This window comes from Colossoma macropomum, unplaced genomic scaffold (assembly GCF_904425465.1).
Source record: "Colossoma macropomum unplaced genomic scaffold, Colossoma_macropomum, whole genome shotgun sequence".
NCBI classification, from domain to species: domain Eukaryota; kingdom Metazoa; phylum Chordata; class Actinopteri; order Characiformes; family Serrasalmidae; genus Colossoma; species Colossoma macropomum.
The window spans coordinates 37,609,010-37,630,585 of NW_023494790.1; the positions used below are offsets into that span (position 1 = coordinate 37,609,010).

A 21,576-nucleotide genomic window follows, 5' to 3' on the forward strand; every position below is an offset into this window, starting at 1 on the left:
CAGATTGATGGAGAATGTGCTGTAGATGGTTCTATATAGAACCTTTTTGAAAAGGGTTCTCTATAGAACCCTAAAGAGTTCTTCTGTTGTCATGATATCAAGCATTTGTATGCTATAGAACCCTTTTCAAAAAGGTTCTGTATAGAACCATCTGTAGCACATTAGTGCACATTTTCCGTCAATCTGAAGAACCCTTTCATGATGCAAAGAACACTTTTATCATGCAAAGCGTTACTTGAGTGATCACAGTTTTATGTAGAACCGTTTTCTTTACAGAAGAACTCTTGAGGAACCATTTTTTTAAGGGCGTACATACAGTTTCAAATTTGATTTTCCATTAATGTATTGAAATTGTTACACCTTTACTCTAGAACATCACTCCCCATTCACACTTTTAGAATGTTCTCCCCATTTACACTGTTCTAGAATGTTCCCCACTATTTAGGCTGTTCTAGAGTGTTCTCTTGACCATTTTATTACCATTTACACTGCTTGAGTATTTCCTTCCCCATTCTCACTGATCTAGAATGTTTTTCCCATACATACTGTTCTAAATTGTTCTTCCCAGTCATCCTGTTACAAACGTTTTTGTAACCGTTCAAACTGTTCTAAAATGTTCTTCTCTATTAATGCTGTTCTAGACCATGTCATTCCTGTTTACACTGTTCTTTAGTGCCCCCTCTCCCTCCATTCGCACTGGTTCATTTGGTTTGTCAGTTCTAATTCTGGAACGTTAGAAAGTCGGCTACACTCTTAAAACTGATGGTTCTTCAAGGGTTCTTCAGTAAAGAAAATGGTTCTATATAGCACCATGAACACTCAAAGAACCTGTAGCATGACTAAAGCACTCTTTGCATCATGAAAGCGTGCTTCAGATTGGAGAATGTGTTGTAGCTGGTCCTACAAACTTAAAAATGATGGTTCTTCAAGGGTTCTTTGCTACAGAAAATGGTTCTGTATAGCACCAAAAAGGGTTCTTCTATTGTTACGATGTCAAGCTTGATACAGTAAAAGAACCCTTTTTGGTGCTATATAAGGTTTTATATAGAACCATCCATAGCACATTGTCCATCCTTCTGGAGAACCCTTTCACCATGCAAGGAACCCATTAATCATGTAAAGGGTTCTTTGAGTGTTCATGGTTCTCTATAGAACAATTTTCTTTACTAACGAACGCTTGAAGAACCATCTTTTTTTTTTAAGCGTGTACATACACTTTTAAATTCAGTTTTCTGATACCATATTGAAATCGTTACACCCTTACTCTAGAACGCCCCCCATTCACACTGTTCTAGAATGTTCTCCTCTATTCTCAACATGAGAGTATTAGTGTCTGTGGGGAATGCTGGGCTCGTGTGCTGTGGGCTTCACTGTCATTGATCATTACTGGATTTAATGTGAAGTTCAGAAATTCACTGCAGTTGTCCAAATTCCTTAGGTCTCATCGTTGGACTGCACTGTCCAGAAGTCAAAAATTGCAGTGAAAAACCCCAACGTTCGACCACCCAAAGACCCCCGTACGCTCATAAACATGGCCTCGGTGGAGCCCCTGGCTCCCGCTCGCCCTCCACACCCCAGTCCTCTGAAGAAGGTTCATGGAGAAGCGCTCGCCACACCACAGAAAGTCATTGGGTTCAAACTGCCTGGTAGGTTGGAAAACTCTGATGTTGTAATTCAGTAAAAGACAAATTCAGATTCAAATTATTAGCAATTCTTCTTTCTCAACAAGCCACAACGACTAACACTTATTAGTATTTATTATTTATTATTTCTCCTTTTTATTATTAGCAGCAGTGGTGATGGTATAAATTCATCAAGTGTTTAATAGATAGTTTAGTGTTCAATAAAACTCAAGTAAACAGTACACATTTATAAAAGATGATTCTTCAAGGGTTCTTTAGTAAAGACAGTGGTTCTATAGAGAACCATAAACAGTTAAAGAACGCTTTGTGTGATTAAAAGTTTCTTTGCATCATTAATGCGTTCTTCAGATTGATGGAAAGTGTGTTTTATATGCTTCTAAATAGAACCTTTGTGAAAAGTGTTCTATATAGGACCTAAAAGCGTTCTGCTGATTTATAGGCTTGGCATCGTAACAACAGAAGAACCCTTTTTGGTGCTATATAGAACCCTTTTCACAAAAGGTTCTATATATAACCATCCACAGCAAATTGTCCATCAATCTGAAGAACCAGTTTACGGTGCAAGGAACCTTTGTTCATCCAAAGGGTTCTTCGAGTGTTCCTGGTGTTATACAGAAGGATTTTCTTTACTAAAGAACCCTTGAAGAACCAATTTTTTAAGAGTGTAGAATTATATAGGACTCTTATTATGATAGATCTGTATAGAACCTTTTTGGAAAAGGTGTATAGCACCAGAAAGGCTCTTTTATTGTTAAAGGCTTGACATTGTAACTGTAGCAGAACCCTTTAGGTGCTATATAGAACCCTTTTCAAAAAGGTTCTATAGAGAACCATATACCGCACATTCTCCATCAATTTGAAGAGCCCTTTCGTGATGTCATGGTATTATATAGAACCATTTTCTTCACTAAAGAACCCTTGAAGAAGCATCATTTTTTAGAAGGGTGTAGAATTCTAAAGGACTCTTATTGTGATAGTGTTGGCGTTTTTGCTGTACACCAGTAAAAAAACTCTGGTATGCAGGTAGTTTGTTTTTCTTGTTCTTTAATTAATTAATTTATTTATTTTTTGTCATGTTCAGGTCTGGGTGCTGGTTTCCCGGTGTTGAGGAAAACTGAAGCTGGCAAAAAAATGAGGGATGAGGGAGAAACAGAGAGCCCATCCACGCAGACACAGACACAGGCATGCAAACGACAGCAAAACTGGATTTTTCACATAGAAAAATATACAGCTGATAGCGGAGGTGCACACACTTTTTCACAGGGGCCAAAAAGACAAAACAATACACATATAACTTCAAAAGGGCAATAAGAACTGAATATGTTATTATACAGTTTGAAAATCTGTTCTCACTGGATGGGGAAGTTGGCTTACAGTGTGAAAAATAGTATCTATTTATCTACTTATCTATCTATTATATCTAATATTTCTCATGCGACTTTTGTAAGCTTATTATAAGATTATTTAACTAGACATTTTGCTAGTTGTTTTAAGTAACATACATACATACATCATCTAAACCGCTTATAAGCCTATCCCAGCTGTCATTGGGCGGAAGGCAGGATACACCCTGGACAGGTCGCCGGTCCATCGCAGTGCAGACAGACAGACATACACAGTCACACACTCACTCACACCTAGGGGCAATTTAACGTGTCCAGTCAGCCTGACTGCATGTTTTTGGACTGTGGGAGGAAACCGGAGTACCCGGAGGAAACCCACGCAGACACGGGGAGAACAGGCAAACTCCACACAGAAAGAACCCTGGTCGCCCGGCCGGGAATCAAACCCAGGCCATTCTTGTTGTGAGGCGACAGCGCTACCCACTGCGCCACCGTGCTGCCCCGTTTTAAGTAAGATTAGTAAGTAAAATTATCCCACTATATTAAGACAAGAGGTTGTGCGTTACTGCGATTTTATCACGGTGAAGGGTGTTGGAGTATGAGATCGTTGCCAAGCAGCCATGGACCGCTGAAAGAGGAGAACGTTTGGTCATCCTTCTCTGTACACTGCGGTCATTTCATGAACGTTTTAACTTTTTGTCATAGAACAGTGAACATATGATAACACAGCACTGTTTACTCGATAAATGATGTACTGTTTGGCTATGGAGGCTAGAATATCCAAGCTTTAATATCTGGCACACTATTTAGGGAGTACAGAGCCGTTTGGGATTCAGCCTGGGTTTGACGCAACGTCTGACTAAAACATGGACATTTGAAGTGTGAAAGACATTCAAGCAACATATTTAGACTTTTATTCTGCCGTTTTACAGTTAATCAGACCGTAAGTGCTTTAATTCAAGTCTGTGATATTAATGATGGAGTTGTTTAGGCTGTTGGCTCTTTTAGCCTGTTAGCTAGCTGACCAGCCTGGTTCTAGTTAAGGACATAAGTTGTCAGCCCCTCAGTTTAGGGTACTTCTTCAGTACACTCTGTGGTCCATGCAAGCAGCATGAGACAGAGTTCAGTTGCTGTGAGGTGGTCATAGCTGTGCGTATATATATACTGGATTTTACAATGACTTCAATTGCAGATCAGCCAATCAGATTTTAGGACAGGAACGCTCCATTTAATTTAAGAAAAATGTGAAGAAACACAAAATTTAATAGTCTTATAATAAGCTTACAACAATCTCAGCATGAGAAATGTTAATATATAGTCACTAGATTTGAGACACTGTCAGTGTCAATCAATTTGAAAGAGTGCAATGTGTAAATAGTAAGAGCTGCGATTTTTATTATTTAATACATTAACAGCGATGTTGTTTTAACCTGTTTTAAATGGGAAAAAAACACCTAATAACAGAGTGTGAGCTGCCTGTAGATGAGCTGGACTATCAGAAGCTCCAAAAGACCCATGCTCTGTATAAGTGACATCACAACCATCACAACTAACTGGTAGTCTGAAACACTCAGCGTACAAACTTAATGCCAGAAAAAAATGGATATTCTGCTTTTCTTGGCCAAAAAACAGGCCTGGAAATTAATTTATATTATACAACAGTTAGTTCCGGCCACGTAAGCTGATTGGTTGAGAAGCATTCTTTTTTCACAAACGCTGTATCACTCCGCTGCGACGCCGTTGCTAAGCAGCGACTTTGACAGCTGTAGGAGACGCTCAAGACATTTGAACGTTTTTATTTCTTACTCTGCCACAAACAGAAAATGGACATGAAAGGACATGAAAATAAGATCACATTTGACCGACAGCCGATTTGGTCAGACTCTGAAGATGAGACGACATTAAATTCCCAAACTGTCATCACCACTGAGCAGCTTTTCAGTCGGCAGCTGTGACAGAAGAACAGCTAAACAACCTGGAATCAGCCAGAAATGAACCCAACACCATTCGCCAAACTAAACGGGCTGTAAGATGCTTTACAGACTGGCTGGAACAAAACAACATTAATACTGATCTGGCAAAAACTGACAAAACTGAGCTGAACTTGATATTGCGGCAGTTTTATGGCTCAGTCTGTACTTCAGAAGGTGAGGCTTACAGCAGACTGTGCAGCGAGTGGGCGGAGCTCGTTACTCTGACGTATCAACAAGCTGCTCGTTAAGGAACTATAATTTGGTGAAGGAACTGCGAACATTAAAACATATTAAACGCCGCGTTCACGGCCCAGTTTATTAATTTATTACTGTATTTATTTAACTGTTGTATTAAAGCAACAGAACACTCGAGGAGTGTGTTATCGCCAATAACATCACGGCTGTGATGATCTACGGCGACCGAATCACAGCCGTGATGTTATTTCGCGACAACACACTCCCTCTGTGTTCTACTGCTTAAGTAAATTACTGCATTTAAATTATTGCAATATTGGTCATAAAAATCACAATTAGATATTTTCCCCAAATCATTCGGCCCTAACAAGATACCGTTTTTTTCCAGTGTAGGGTTTCAGGCAGGCCAAATCAAACTTTCTCACGGGTCGCGCTCTGGGCAGCATGTCCGCAAACAGCAATTTGACTAGACTGTGTGCAGAAATGCTAACAGACCGCTGAATTTGAATGAGCAGATACTGAGTTACTGTTCATGGTCAGTTTCTTCCTTTTCAGAAATCTGACACACAGACGGAACCAAAAGAGGACGGTGTCAAGCAAGAGCAGCCGGCCAACAAACCGAAATGGACCCCACCGAGGCATCCTGGGTACAGCCCAAAATACTTTAATCACATCATTATAACCTGCACACAAATATCTACATGTTTAATTCAGTCGAAACTGCATTCGGCCTGTTTATGCAAATTTCACTTGAATGTCTGGTGTGTTTGTGTAGGATGGGTAACCCACTGATGATGTCAGAGCTGAAGAGCAAACTCAAAAAGCCTGGAAAAGACTGACGAGATCAGCAGAGGAGAAAGTCACCTTTTCACCAGCGCTCCTTTACTATTTTTGTTCACTTTTCTTGCTGTTTGTTTCCACAGTGCAACGTCAGAGGTGTTTGTTTTTCAAAGTGCAATATAAAAATGTCCCTTGCTTACTATTTTTCAATTGTGCAATGTAAAAATGGGAGTTTAAAATTTATTTGTTTATGTATAATATTTTTATCTTAAGGAATAAATGTTCTATTTAAGAAAATAGGCACTTTTCAGTTTTGTCAAAGGGGAAGTCCACTAACTTTCAAACTTGCAAACTTTCTGCATAACTCAATTGTTCAGACTCTTTCAGAGTGGTTTGGTGTGAAATGGTTCAGAGGTCTTTACAGTGGTGCTGATAGGAACCAGGGGTCGCCATGACTACAACACAAATATAGACATTTTATTTACTATCCAGAACCACCAGTGAACCTACACAAGTCTTCTTGTGTAGTTTATACGGAATGTTGATGATGGAAAATAGTGGAAAATCTGAACTAATACGTTTTCTTTGGAGACTATTTTTGCCTCACAACATCCTGAACGTAGTTTTAAAACATATGGTTTAGTTCAGGCTAAATTTGGCCTAATAGGGCATTTGATTCATTCCCGCCAGAAAGTTACTTTAACCCCCTCACCCAAACATATTTTAATAATATATATATTTTTTATAATAAACATGCTTTCAATGCTTTACTTGAATGCATTTTTCAAACATATTTTGAATCCCACCCACCTTCTTTATTTGTGTAGGCTACAAAATACAAACATTGACAAATATTGACACTAGTAAAAAAAAAGTAAAAATCCGGGTAGGCCAAAATGTTCTCAGAACTATCTCAAAGCAACGTCTCAGGGGTTAGACAGTGAATTCATAACCATTTCATGTAATACCTTTCTGTGAGGGAGCTTTTAGAGGTGGACGTCTGGTTCCCATCACCACCACTGTGAACAGTTCTGACTCAGTAAGTTTCTCTAGAACAGAGCGTTTCACACCAAACCACTCTGAACGACTCTGTTTACATCTTAATGATATATCTATGCTGAACTTCTGAAAAGCCTGTGGAATTCACCTTTAACCCGCATACCAGAGCGCTTTCTCGCTCCAGTGTGATATTTAGTGGTGTGCTGTTGGCCTTTAGGCGGCGGGAGAGTGCCTGTGCTGGTGATGAACGACTCCGAGTTTTCTGGAGTCGACTCCGACTCTCGACTCCTGCCGCTGGAATCAATGGAGTCGACTCTTAGACTCCGCTTAATTTAAAATCAACGCGGCCCCTGAGCCGGTGGTAAAAGAACAGCAAATATTAAACCATCCTAAACGTATGTTACCCTTTTTGAGTAGCTACAGATTATAGTGATAATGAAGAAAATATTCATGTCACATAATGAAGAGCGGAGTGATGTACTGAGGAAATCATTACTGTAGTCAGAATTCTTCAAAGAAAACTGGATTTTCATTTTTTTACATAAGACTGCAGTTGCGTATTTGCCAGCTTCTCATTCGGTCCACCTTAAGAGATGCAGCAGTTACCTTAATGTAGTTACCAGAGTGTAACTGCAGCAACAGTATCGCCATTTAAGGTGAAACGGAAATAAATAAGTAGCTGGCAAAAAGGAGCAAATCTCATGTTCATCCTCCTTTCCAACGTTTGTTTTCGTGTTTGTTCCTTGTCCCGTGTCTAATCGTTGTTTATTGCAACCCAAATCATGAAGGAAAGAGTCACTAGCCAGGAGTCGACTCCGACTCCCAGACTCCTGGTTGGAGTCGAAGAACCGGTTCTTTTGGAGTCGACTCTCCAACACTACCCTGTGCTGGGTAGTGATGTATAGCGAGCGGATGGCTGGCAGAGGGAGGAGGTGCTGAAAGCCGGTCGGAGCGACGAGCCGGTCAAAGGAAAAAAAACGAACAGCACCACAAGTTTGTTCGGTTTTTCTCGCCAAACTCCAAGTACGATCGAAGTGGTTCAGGTAATTTAACGAACTCCTTTTCGTCGAGACTTTGTTTAGTTGAGTGTCGAGCGGCTGGTTGTGTGTATTTAGCCGGAGAATCGCTGCGTTAGGCCATGGATGGTAAGCTGAGCTAAGCTAAGCTAGCGTTATCTTATCTAGCATAGCCGGCCAGTCTCGGTTGAGCCGGTTTATGTCGGATTCCGTTATTGTTTACTTAAAATGTACGTCTGATATTATAAAATAGGGGTGATATTTGGCCATATAAGCCGAATCCGAGTCTTTAAAAAGTTCTTTAAAGCGATTCCCTCGTCCTGTTAGCTTAGCCGGTGAGCCTCGGTCGCGTCCGACGAAGCCGAAGTTTAGCTTCTTTTTCGAATGTCCCGTTCCACCTTAAATGGCGCAGCAGTTAGTCACGGTCTCGTCGCGCCATTTAAGGTGGAACGGGATATTCGAATGGGAAGCCAACTTTCGCGTCTGTGATCACGAAGTATTTTACGAAACGTTTTATTTTAATCAAATAACCTGAAAGTCTTATGTTGCTCTTTTCGTTCGTGTAGGATAGCAAAATGACCACCAGGCCTCTTTTAGGGAGTTTAACGTCAAGAAAAGAGCGAGTTTGTAGTGACGAAGTTTAGCTACCTCGCTAAGGTTGTCACAAGGCTGAGGTTAGCCTCTTATTCGAATTTCCCGTTCCACCTTAAATGCTGCGGTAACGGCTGCACTAGTTAAGGTGGAACGGGGAATTCGACTAAGAAGCTTCAGCTTCGTGCCCAAGTTAATGTAGATGGCTAACTGTTAGCAGGCGACACACGTCGGCGTTGCGAGTTGAATGATTTCACAGAGTTATCTTTAAAATCTACTCTATATAATTAATTAACTGCCCACCACTGTTTAAATAATGCCAGCCTTTTAATTAATACTTTGATATTGTCCGAAAGTTGTCTGACGTCAGTGGTGTGGTTGACAGTCCTGTCTAGTTAATGAAACACTGATGATCGATGATCTTAGATTTCATGGGTCGATCATTATGAGCAGTTTGAAAACTGCACTCCTCAAAAAAGATGGTTCTTTAATAAGTGAGTGAGATCCACATAGAACCAATTACATGCTTTAAAATTTCCTCTGCACTGGCGAAGTGGTTCCTCTGATTAATGGGGACTGTGATGTCTATGGTTCTATATAGAACCTTTTTTGAAAAAGGTTCCGTGTAACACCATACAGGTTTCTGCTATTACGATATACAGCACGTTCTCCATCAATCTGAAGAACCATTTCAACCGTATAAGCATGCAAATGTTTCTTTTTGGAACTCGTGGTTCTATACAGCTGCAAAAAGAGTTCTTCTGTTCGAGCTTGACGTCTAGAAGAACCCTGTTGGTGCTGTGTAAAACCATTTTCACCACGTTCTCCATCAGTCTGAAGAACGATTCCACCGTGCAAAGAACCGTATAAGTACGAGAATGGTTCTTTTTGGAACTTATGGTTCTATGCAGCTGCAAAAAGAGTTCTTCCGTTAACGCTTGACATCTAGAAGAACCCTGTTGATGCTATGTAAAGCCATTTTCAACATGTTCTCCACCATGCAAAGAACAGTTTAAGCATGCAAATGCGTCTACATAGAACTCATGGTTCTAAGTGGAACCGTCGGCTTTACTAAAGAAACCTTAATGAACTTTTTTTTTTTTTCGACGCTTTTTTATTCAGCCTTGTAGGAAATAGAACAGGTCAGGTAGGTGATGTCAAGCCTTTGCTTATGTCACGCGTTTTTGTTCCGCCCTGGTTAATTGGTCTGTAGCTGATCCAAGAACTGGAAGTTAAAACTAGGTCTCTGCAGTGAACAGTTCACTTCTTTCACTGCGAGGTTCGCCTCCTTATGTAACGATGTGGGAGTGGACGCACGCTGTGAGGTGGTCAGTGATGTCATATAATGTAGTTTTTGTTTTGTAAACTGTGTTTATTTGGCTTTTTATGAGTTTTATTTTCCTTTGCTTTCTAAATGCCATTTGTGGCATGAAATGAAAGGGGAATTCCACCCATGTTTCCAAATTTCTGGATAATTCAGTCCTTGATGTCATTCAGAGTGGTTTGGTTTGCAATGGTTTAGATGTCTACAGTGGTGGTGATAGGAACCAGGGGTCGCCATGACTACAACACACATATAGACATTTTATTTACTATCCAGAACCACCAGTGAACCTACACGAGTCTTCTGAGTTTATATGGAATGTTGATGATGGGAAAATAGTGGAATATCTGAAATAATAAGTTTTCTGTGGGGACTATTTTGCCTCACAGCGCCCTGCATGTTATGTATTCCTACACAACTGATGGATTTTAAGGCCAAAATTTTATTTTAGAAACTATTGTAAAACAATGTCTCAGCTATCAAGCAGGGTATCTGTAAACGTTTCATGTAGTAACTTTCTGTGAGGGAGCTTTTAGAGGTGGACGTCTGGTTCCTGTCACCACCACTGTGAACAATTCTGACTCGGCAGTTTCTCTAGAACAGAGCGTTTCACACCAAACCACTCTGAATGACTTCATCATGTAATTATGTGGGACTTGGAAAAAATGGGTGGCATTCTCCTTTAAGTCCATTATTGCGATAGCTGATCGCATGAATATTGTAGGCAGGGATCAACAAACACTGATGTTATGAAATTAAATGCAAATTGAGGCCTTATTAATGGGTGATGGATTGCAAGGATGGGACGCTCCTCTTAGATTAGACTTCCTAGGATTACGCCAGTTGCTTATTAAACAGTGGACTGCGTGAGCATATTGACCAAGTGCAACACCTTATTTTCTCTTCCACAGGTGGTTTCACCTGCGGTCGCCCTGCCATCTCAGCTCCTTCTCTACTTCATCCCTGCCTCGTTTGTCTGAGAGTGAGTGAGTGAAGCGCTGAGAGAGGCCGTGTCGGTAGCAGCAGGCGGCGGACGGTGACGCGTGTGGGGAAACAGACAGACTCTGTTTGGGCGATTGACCATGGGTGACATCAGTGATCTGGACAGACAGATTGACCAGCTGAGGAGGTGTGAGCTCATCAAGGAGAATGAGGTCAAAGCCTTGTGTGCCAAAGCCAGGTAATAAACAGCAGAAGCCAGGCCAGCCTGCGTTCTTGCTTTTAAAGGAGTTCAACAGCATTTTAAAGCCTGATCTCTGACTGCTGCGTCTGTTTTGTACAATCAAACGGCTCAAATGACGATGCGCTTTAGGGATGCTTCAATGTGGGACTTCTTTATATAATGTTTATGTTTGTATCTGCCAAAGCCAAAACATCATTTATAAAATGTAGAAATTGGGATTCGATCCACTTTGATTTGCATTCCTGAAACATTTTAGGCTTTTAGGGTTACAGATCACAGTAAAATGAGTAAAATACAGGTATTTAGTGCAGTAACTGAGCTGTTCTGGTCTTCTGAAGTACAGTAGATAAGCTGTGAAGTTTTGTTATGGAATATAGGTCATACCTAAACATCTGTCTGATACTGATATGCTTTTTCAGGAAATATCTGCAGACACAGGTGTCATTGAGCATCCCTAATGTGTTACACTGGAAAAGAACAGAAAACCTTTTACCACGAGAGGCATTTATAGTAAAAATCAATAGGCTTCAGTTGGAGATTGCATAGAAAAACACTGGAGTGCTCCTTTGAATAGGCCTTTGGTGAGGTTCAGCTAAAGGTGGACAGTGCTCTGTATGCCATACAGATGGCTACTGCTGGTCAGTAATGATGTATACTTTTCCAGGCAGTGATGTATACCTTTCCATCACGGTGTCCTGGTTTTCTTCTGTGATTTTTATGTGTACAGTTGTGTGCGAAAGTCTAAGTACCCTGCATCAAATTATGTTTTGTTCATTTTATCGCATCCTCTATGGGGAACACACTTAGATATGACATTGCTGCAAAATCTGTAGTGAAATTTGAATCATTTGTTAAACATATTGGGGGGTGGAATCATATGATAAATAATGCGCCATAACTTTTGAACAGGCCACATTTCCAATCTAGTTTATTCAGCAAATAAACAGTAATTGTGCTTTAAGAAGTGTAGAAGTGTGAGCTCTTTAAAGGATGTGTTAACTTGGTTGCACTCAAAAAAGTGTGACCAGGGTGCTCAAACGTTTGCATACAACTGTATGTCAAAATTTATTGATGAAATTGCTAAAAGTTTTTATGCTTGCTTGAGTTGGATGATTTTTTTGCCAAAGGGAAATAAATGCATTTAGTTAATTAACATAAACAAAACAGTGACGAGAGGCTGCTCAACATTAAAGGCCTCTTTGTAAACTCGCTCTATAATTGTCAGATGTTTTACGAGCATGACGGGTTTTTATTCTCTTGTACAGCGCTGATGGAAACCCAGCCTAATTTGCATATTTGTGGCGCTGTTTTAAGTCATTTGCTTGAATTCAGTTTGACAGCTTAATTTTAAACCTGGCTCCTCGACGTGGTGTCATATTATATTTAAGTTTGCACTAATTAATGAGCTCTTGCTGCCTGAGTACTTCAACCCTGTGCTAAAAGAATATCTCATAATTGTGATGAAGCTTACTTTGACTGGACTGTTTTGTTCTGTTTCTATTAAAATGACACTAAAAGGGCCTTAAACAGCATTGAAAACATTAATCAGGAAACAAAAAGGAAACTCACTGTATAATGTATTTTGTACTGTTCAAAAAATCTGAAACTGAGATGCTCTGAAAACCACACTAAGCCAAAGGTCATCATGCCCAGTGCCAAGCATGGGCTAGAGGGGTCTAAAGCCCCCCAGCATTGGGCTGTGGAGCAGTGAAACTGTGGTCTCCGGAGTGATGGAGCTCCATCCAATACCTTTGGGATGAGTTGGAGTGATCCAGAACTGACCATCCAACATCAGTACCTGACCTCACTAATGCTCAATCAAATCCTCACAGCAGTGTTCAACATCTAGAGCCTTTCCAGAAGAGTAGAGGCTGTTACTGCAGCACAGACTCACTACTAACACCTTCATTTCAGAGGAAACTCTGGAGTCGACAAACTTTTGGACAGATGTGCAGCTCTGACAATAAATAGGGGCAATATGATGATATTTTATCGTTATTTTGATGAATTATGTCACAGTACACTTTTCTGAGGCATCTTAAACATTGATTACATATCTCGTTACAAATAGAGCATAATTATACCAGTTTAATTGGCTTTGGTGCAGCGCAGTTTGTAAAACAATAATAAAAGCTTTAATTATTATAGTATTTTTATGTCACTACAGGTTCTGTTTTGTCTGTTTTGATTTATTAAACATCAGAAAAACTAAATATATCGTCAATATGTCTTGAAGAACTGTGATATAATATTTTGGCCATATTTTCCACCCCTGATAAATATTGTGGTGATCCCAGTTCTGGTATCCGTTCCTGTTAGTAATACTATCGCCTGATATTAATCTCTCGATTGTGTCTGTGTTGTAGGGAGATTCTTGTGGAGGAGAGCAACGTACAGAGAGTGGATTCTCCAGTTACAGTAAGTCGGAGGGATTTGAGTTCTGTGCCATATGTGTTGTGTTTTGGTGAGTAAATCTCACAGAAATTTGGGGACTGTAAAGTACTGCCCACCCTTAGATGGCCTGTGTTAATGTGTGGCTGTGTGTGTTCCAGCTGGTGTGAACCAAGAACTAAATAAAGTAACAATCAAGGTTACATGGTGCAGATTATTAATAGTAGTATTAGTATTATGTTGGTATTATAAGGACTGTTAAGTCATAGTCATGTAATATATAATGTGTGTGTGTGTGTGTGTGTGTGTGTGTGTGTGTGTATATATATATATATATATGTACAGTAGTGTACAAGATACTTGGATATGAAGTACATTTAATGCTGTACAGTATTAAATATTCTATAGCACTTCCAGTATAGTTAGCTATTGCTTGTGAAAGAAAGTCCATGTTTGTGTGTTTGGCTTTTGTAAACAACCACCCCCCCCAATTATTGTATTAGTCATGCATGCTTAAATGGTTCATATCATAGAGAAATGTTCATGAAAACTAAGCTGCAAAGACTTATGTTAATCTTATGTTTACTTTTATTTGCATGTAATTATTGTGAAACTTTTTAATGTACTGTACATCAGTCACAAACAGTCGTATGCAAACGTTTGAACACGCCGCTGCTCTAATTCCAAGTTTTGCTGATTTTCTCAGTGTAAATAAGTGAACACGTCCTCTACAGAGACACACTTCTGCACAGTTTAATGTACCGTTACTGTTCATTTGCTGAATTTAACATGTTTGGGGTAAAAATGGTCATATGTGGCCTGTGCAAAAGTTACGACACATTTCATATTTTATCATTTATTTTTTTCCCTCCAAATATGTTAAATTCCACAAAAATTGTGCTCTAAAATTTGCAGGATGTTTCTGTAGAGGATGCATGAACTTATTTTCACTTGTCATTTAGAGAACACGAGAAATCGTGAACGTACTTTCTATATGAGTGTCATGCAGACCCAGAAACCACATAAGCAAGTCTAAGATGACCAACAACTGGTGTAATTCAGTGTGATGCTGTTTGGGGGGGTTAAATTTCCATCACTTGTTAGCTGCATTGGCATCATAGCTGTGGTGCAAAACTATAGAAGTAAACTTCAGACACCAAACATGTCTTGGCTGATTCTCTGTATTTGACATAAAGAGAGAAATCATGTACATACTTATTTATTCATTTATCATGTATCTAATTGCTGAGTTATTCCTTCAGTCTGTTAGTGTATTGATAAACTATAATCAGGTGCTTGTTAAACAATAAGGGTGTTACTGAAGACGTTTGACTTGGCAGTAAGTTACAGCCTGTAAAAATGCTTCCTCTTCTCTGTTACGACAGCTCATTTCCTTTCAGCATGCTAGTCTTGAGGCCTTTACACACTGACTGTGATGTATTTAAATGACAGTAAATAATTCTGGCATGTGGGTAACTGATGCTTATCTTGCACATTGTTCTGCAAAAATGCCAGCGACAAACTCTCTGACCAGTCATGGTCACCACTGCTGGTCGGAGCAGCTGTGGTCCACTTTTTCACAAATGCCAAAAGGACCAGAATCTCTGAAAGCAGCTCAAACTGAGCTACTAATATCTAGGTTGATGTGGACGAGCTCACCGTTTCAGCTTCTGAATGAAGTCATGAAGCTCTTCACCCAACACTTGTAATTGTGCAGGAGGTGTTCAAACGTCTTCATACGACTGTAGGTATAAATATTCATGTATAATTATTGATTGGTTGCTCATTCTAAATAAAATAATTGATAATAGATGAGATTCATTTGTTCCAGAGGTTGATTCTGACAGTAAACTATGATTGTACATCCTCTAATATGCTCGCTGATCAGAAATAGCAATGTTAGTAATATCGAATCGATATGAAAGAAGGAGGCTCTACTGTTTTTGATCAGCGAGTATTATAATATTAGCGGTTGTACAGTCATCTGGGACCATTTCTACTTTAAGTCTAACCAACAAGACACTCCACCCTCAACACAGCACGCACTCAAGTATGCAGATTGCAGAATAGCTTCTGCGTCATGTGGTGTGGTGACCTAACGTAACACGTTCTTTCTTTCACAGGTGTGCGGTGACATCCACGGACAGTTTTACGACCTGAAGGAGCTTTTCAGAGTGAGTCTTATTCACGCCCAAATGTGCTGCTGATAATTAAACAGCTCTTGGGCTGCATCTAAACACCTGGCTTTAATAATCGGCAGTTTTTCTGGTTCTTCCTCTGTTATGATTGTGTGAGATTTCTATGTCTATGCTGAGTTTGTTTTTGTGTTAATATTAAATCCTAAATCCTATCTTAAAACTGAGTGTGTGTTGGGTGAGGTTTGCTTGCTTGTCTCAACATACAGCCTGAAGGGTATTTAAGTGGAGCTCATTTGGACCTTTTTTGTTTTTTTTAGGTGGGTGGTGACGTTCCAGAAACAAACTACCTCTTCATGGGAGACTTTGTGGACAGAGGCTTTTACAGTGTGGAGACTTTCCTCTTGCTTCTGGCACTTAAGGTTCATAGAGTGTTTCTCACAACTGTATTTACTGTTTTTCCTGCAGATAGAACAGCTGTGAGTTTATGTGCATTTGCAGCATGAACTGGGAGGTAACTTTGTCACAATTATTGATCATTAATATGATTTAATCAATCCTAAACAGATGTTTAACCTACTAATGTTTGTATAGATTAAGAAAATAATCAGTCATTCATCCTCCCCCTCCCACTGGAGGGCATCTGGCTGGCTGGGAAAAGGGAAACATAGCTTATTGTTAACTGCTGGTGATGTTTGGTTAGCATGACTGCATTTACATGCAGTTGGCTCTAATTATAGGCAGTTCACTGAGAAATGTTGGGGTTTTCACATGCAAATAAGAATTTAGTACAAATACTGTCATAGATGAGCAGAGCAATCCTTGTGTTATTCTCCCAAGGCCCACCAGAGGGTGTTTGGGGTCATTATCGTCCCGAATGACACAAATGTATCTCATAGTTAACACAAGCTGCTGATGTTTGGTTAAGCCTGGGTTACACTACACGACTTTTACCCCGATTTTAGCCCCGATTCTCAGTCTGGCTGAGTCTGAGCTGGTCGGCTCTAGTCTGCAGATTTTTGGGTCAGTCTGAGTCGTCAGTTGGAGAGAGAGTCGGGTCGTGTTTGAGGGGCGCAGACTCAGATTTACAGCCTCCCGATCGCGTTTCAGACCAGTCGGAGTTTATCAAACATGTTTGATCTTTTCGACCCAACTGAGCGAAATCTAGTGTGAACTGATCAACGACTTGATCTGAACAGACTCCTGCAACAGCGAAAGAAAACTGAGAGCACGAAAGAAGAAAATACAGCAAGAAAAACAAAGAAAAATGGTGAAAAGTCTCTTACGTGTGGAGCAAAGCTTTTTAATGAGCTGAGTTAAAGGCACAATTGAGTTTATTTATGTTTAAAACTGACTGATCACATTTTTAAATCCATGATCGCCACTTAAACATGTTTATCTGCTGCTTCTTTACTGTGTCGGCGCAAACGGCAGAGAAAACAGCAGCAGGTCTCCTAGTAACGGGTGAGTTCAGTGAGCTCCGTTCAGTTCAGCAGCAGCTTAAAAGTTGAGTAGTGTTTGATCCCCAGTATTTCAGTCGCCCAAAAAAGTCAAAAACCAGCCTGATGGTGTGAGGCGCCCAGTCTTTTATAATCTGTTAAGACTTTAAAAGTCGTGTTGTGGCCCAAGGCTGTAGCTGGGCTGCATTTGCAACTTGCACGCTAATTGGTCCACAGATTTTGTTAATGTAGAAATAAAAGTTTTTTTTTTAAGTGAAGACCCCCTTCAAACTTGCCCTTCTCTGCCTCAGGTGCGCTACCCAGACAGAATCACGCTGATCCGGGGGAACCACGAGTCCAGGCAGATCACACAGGTGTACGGCTTCTACGACGAGTGTTTGAGGAAGTACGGCTCAGTCACAGTCTGGAGGTACTGCACGGAAATCTTCGACTACCTTTCCCTCTCGGCCATCATCGACGGCAAGGTCAGTCACCGTAACAGTCCGCTGAGCGTGTTGAAGCTTTTATTGATTATCGTAGTGGGAGTTTGTTCAGATATAATGTCCTTTGGTTCATTCACCTGCATGCGTACGTGTTCATGGACAGCGTGGCCTGAATAGTGCATAATAGAGCTGCTGCCGTTGTTGTTGTCTGTTAATAAATTTGCCCTCTCTTTTTCCAAAGATCTTCTGCGTGCACGGCGGCCTCTCGCCCTCCATCCAGACTCTGGACCAGATCAGGACCATCGACAGGAAACAGGAAGTGCCACACGATGGACCAATGTGTGACCTGTTGTGGTCTGACCCTGAAGGTAATACACAGTATTACCTGACATAATTTCATTTGGTACATAAACTCACAAGCAAGTCTAAGATGACTTAACAACTGGACACAGTTTGAGACGAGGGTGTAATTCAGTGTGATGCTGATTGGTGGGGTATAAGCTTCCATTACTTGTAAGCTACATTAGCCTTGTAGCTGCGGTGCAGAACTACAGAAGCAAACTTCAGACACCAAACATGTCCTGGCTGATTGACTCTTGTTGGCTTAAAAGGGGAAATTAAGTAAATACATACATTGTTTTTATTTATTTACTTTTTATTGATCGCTGAGTTCCTTCAGTCTGTTAGCGTATTGAGAAATTATAATCAGGTGCTCGTTAAACAATGATGTTACTGAAGAAGTCTGACTCAGCAGTAAGTTACAGCCTGTAAAAACGCTTCCTCTTCTCTGTTACGACACAGCTCATTTCCTCTCATCACGCCAGTCTTAAGGCCTTTACGCACTGAACACTGTTTACTCGTGTGAGTTTATTCGGACGACAGTAAATAATTCTGGCATGTGTGTAACTGACGGTATCTTGCACACAGTGACAAACTCTCTGACCAGTCATGGTCACCTCTGCTGTTGGCATGACGACGACCGAGCTGACGGAGCAGCTTTGTTCACCAAATAGAACTTTCTCACAAATCCCAAAAGGATCAGAATCTCTGAAAGCAGCTCAAACTGAGCTACAGATGTCTAGTTAAATTGGAAGAACTCAGCGTTTTCAGCTCTTCGCACTACTTTCACTTTTTTTTTTTCACCTAAATGGACAGTATCCCACCTTTTCACTGTCTGTCCTACTTGTCTATTTTGCTGAGAGCAAAGAATCAGATCTTCTTTGTACCGATTGTTTGGTGCTTCTTTTAGTCTGGAGCCGCATCTCCAAAATCGGCTCGAACTTAGCTGTGAGAGAAAACATCACGTTGCCACAAACAATTTGAGTCTGAACATTTATAATAACATTTTAATATAATATCATGTTTGTGGTGTGTGTGTGCGTGCGTGTGCGTGCGTGTGCGTGTGTGTGTGTGTGTGTGTTTTTATTTATTTATTTATTTATTTATTTATTTATTAATTATTATTTTTTTTTCGGTCTGTAATTGTGGCCTAAATCGAAGTAAACCCAAAGAAGCGTTTGAGGCTTTTGTGTTGATTTCTGCTTCATCCGAGTGAATCGTCTCTGTTCTGTTTGTGGTCAGACACTACAGGCTGGGGGGTCAGCCCGAGAGGAGCGGGATATCTGTTCGGCAGTGACGTTGTGGCCCAGTTCAACGCCGCCAACGACATCGATATGATCTGTAGAGCCCACCAGCTCGTCATGGAGGGCTACAAGTGGCACTTTAATGAAACTGTGCTCACTGTGTGGTCTGCGCCCAACTACTGCTACAGGTACGCGTACATGCTCGTATGAGCGAATATACTAATAACATTCACTTGCACTATTACATAATACGGACACACAATGGGCCTCGTTTACCAGTATCTGCCAAAGTATTTTCTTGAGAAAGGTCCTGAGAAAAAGTCTTCGTCAGATTCATGACGTGTTCTTAAAGTGCAGAACTGTTCTCACCTTTGTGCTCTTGAGTGTGTGTAGATTCTGTTCTTACCTAAGAAAAAATCCCACATAAGAAAACACTGGTGAATGTCAGAACCTTTGTTCTTTGTTCAATGATCATATCTGTATCGCCAGATTATTCCTTAAAAAAAAACCCCACATTTCAAACTGATATTTGATGTGTTTGTAAAAGCAGTTGTCATGTTTTATATGTAAATTATTGTTAATATATGCGTTTTTGTCCCAGGTGCGGTAATGTGGCGGCCATCCTGGAGCTGGACGAACACCTGCAGAAGGAGTTTATCATATTCGAAGCTGCTCCACAGGAAACGCGAGGCATTCCCTCCAAAAAGCCAGTGGCCGACTACTTCCTGTGAGGCCGCGGCGACTTTAGGAACCTTTCTGCAGGAAGCGAGTCCTGCATCTTCTCGTATTTCTATTATCTATCCGCCCTTTCCATGCCCAGCTGTCTTAACTGTGCTCTTCTCTTTTTTTACTCTATCATTTAAATCCTTTTCTACTCTTTTGTGTCCTTTATAAGCATCCTTCTCTCTCTCTCTCTCTCTCTCTCTCTCTCTCTCTCTCTCTCTGCTACACACTCTCGATCGCCTGGATTTCTCTCGCACACAGACTCGGCATTACGGCCTCTCGCGCTGCTGTGAAGTCACCTGCTTTCATAAACGCGCTGTTAGCTGTAGACGTTTTTCTAGCCAATGTGAATAGCACTACGGACAGTTGAGGCAACCACGGATTCGGGAGACGCGCCCAAAGCGCACAGCGTTTTCACAAGCTCATCTGCAGGCTGGAAGGAAGGCTATTGGACGCCCGCATTACCTTTTTTTTTCTAAGTCTTCTTTTCAAACTATTCCCTTATGTTTTAAACATGTAGGAGAACACGTGACATTTCCGCTCTTTGTTCTAGTTTATGCATTCTTTTATCCCCCCCCATCAAGTCATAGTCGTACAGATTTTGACTTTCGTGAAGGAATCCCTGCAGGAGCTCCACCCGGCAGTGATTAAAAAAAAAAGAAAAGCTTACACTGGAAAGAATTGGAACACAAGAAGCAGAACCAATCTGTTTTAGACATGCTTTTTTTTTCCTCCGACTGTTCTCTCAATAGGTCTAATTGTTGATTTTTATTATTATTTGTGACAATAAACTGTACTTTTGTATGAATATAATCCCGGGCTTTGGTGTTTTGCTTCATGCTCATCAGCGGCTGCTTAAATGTTCGTTTGGCTTTGAAATGCTGCATCGGTTCCTTAAGAATGTTCTCTTCACCATATAGTCATCTTAAGAGAACCGATACTGTATGTGCACAGGTTCATTTAGAGGCTGGTGGATCTGCATAACTTTACTGGACACATTCAGTGAATGTATGTACATCGGTAAATGGTGAGCAAACCGAAATATGTGAATCTAGTGTCGAAATATTAGATATAACAAATTAACATTACATAAATTTGCAATTTGGTATGAATTTCAAATCATTTCTATAGGAGCTGAACAAAAATGGCAGTTTTTTTTAGTCTTCTTAGACTTAGAGTTCACCACCCATCTTTACCAAGGGTGGCAGTAATTATTGAGCTGACAGACAAAGGGGAATTCAACTGATTTTTCAAAATTCCTACATAATTAAATGGTTATGATGTAAACAGAGTCATTCAGAGTGGTTTGGTGTTTCTAGAGAAACTGCCGAGTCAGAACTGTTCACAGTGGTGGTGATAGGAACCAGACGTCCACCTCTAAAAGCTCCCTCAGAAAGTTACTACATGAAATGGTTATGAATTCACTGCCTGAAGTCTGAGACACTGTTCTACAATAGTTTTCAGAAGATTTTGGCCTTAAAATCCATTCATGGTGGAGGGATACATGCAGGGTGCTGTGAGGCGAAATAGTCCCCAAAATGAACTATTTTTTTTCCACTATTTTCCCATCATCAACATTCCATATAAACTCAGAAGACTCGTGTAGGTTCACTGGTGGTTTTGGATAGTAAATAAAATGTCTATATGTGTGTTGTAGTCATGGCGACCCCTGGTTCCTATCACCACCACTGTAAAGACATCCGAGTCTCTACAATCAACCATTTCAGACCAAAACCTGGCCTGATAGGTTAGAACAGATGAAGAAGTGCCACATTTTAAAAAGTTCTATCAAAGTTTATGAATCCAATTATTTGC

At 40.5% G+C, this 21,576-nt stretch overlaps 2 protein-coding genes across 2 annotated transcripts; both read left to right on the forward strand.

Annotated features, from left to right (window-relative positions):
- The first annotated feature begins 1,442 nt into the window (after positions 1 to 1,442).
- On the forward strand, positions 1,443 to 6,295 carry si:ch211-136m16.8. The gene is made up of 4 exons (XM_036573305.1): positions 1,443 to 1,646; positions 2,725 to 2,825; positions 5,710 to 5,801; positions 5,930 to 6,295. Exons 1-4 carry the CDS (start codon positions 1,532 to 1,534, stop codon positions 5,991 to 5,993), a joined length of 372 nt encoding a protein of 123 aa, XP_036429198.1. The 5' UTR covers positions 1,443 to 1,531; the 3' UTR covers positions 5,994 to 6,295.
- A 1,515-nt stretch (positions 6,296 to 7,810) lies between these two features.
- ppp4cb (protein phosphatase 4, catalytic subunit b) lies at positions 7,811 to 19,913 on the forward strand. Its single transcript, XM_036573306.1, has 9 exons — positions 7,811 to 7,976; positions 10,776 to 11,044; positions 13,414 to 13,465; positions 15,562 to 15,612; positions 15,894 to 15,995; positions 17,324 to 17,497; positions 17,697 to 17,823; positions 19,037 to 19,226; positions 19,640 to 19,913. The coding sequence occupies exons 2-9, from the start codon at positions 10,947 to 10,949 to the stop codon at positions 19,767 to 19,769; spliced, it is 924 nt and encodes a 307-aa protein (XP_036429199.1). The 5' UTR covers positions 7,811 to 7,976; positions 10,776 to 10,946; the 3' UTR covers positions 19,770 to 19,913.
- Positions 19,914 to 21,576: the final 1,663 nt, after the last annotated feature.

Bases quoted from the DNA above. Each gene is read 5' to 3' on its own strand.
- ppp4cb (XM_036573306.1), top strand. From the start codon at position 10,947: ATGGGTGACATCAGTGATCTGGACAGACAGATTGACCAGCTGAGGAGG. The intron at 15,996-17,323 runs GTTCATAGAGTG...TCTCTGCCTCAG, and splicing joins TCTTGCTTCTGGCACTTAAG to GTGCGCTACCCAGACAGAAT. The intron at 17,498-17,696 runs GTCAGTCACCGT...CTTTTTCCAAAG, and splicing joins CGGCCATCATCGACGGCAAG to ATCTTCTGCGTGCACGGCGG.
- si:ch211-136m16.8 (XM_036573305.1), top strand. From the start codon at position 1,532: ATGGCCTCGGTGGAGCCCCTGGCTCCCGCTCGCCCTCCACACCCCAGT. The intron at 1,647-2,724 runs GTAGGTTGGAAA...TGTCATGTTCAG, and splicing joins CATTGGGTTCAAACTGCCTG to GTCTGGGTGCTGGTTTCCCG. The intron at 2,826-5,709 runs GCATGCAAACGA...CTTCCTTTTCAG, and splicing joins CCACGCAGACACAGACACAG to AAATCTGACACACAGACGGA.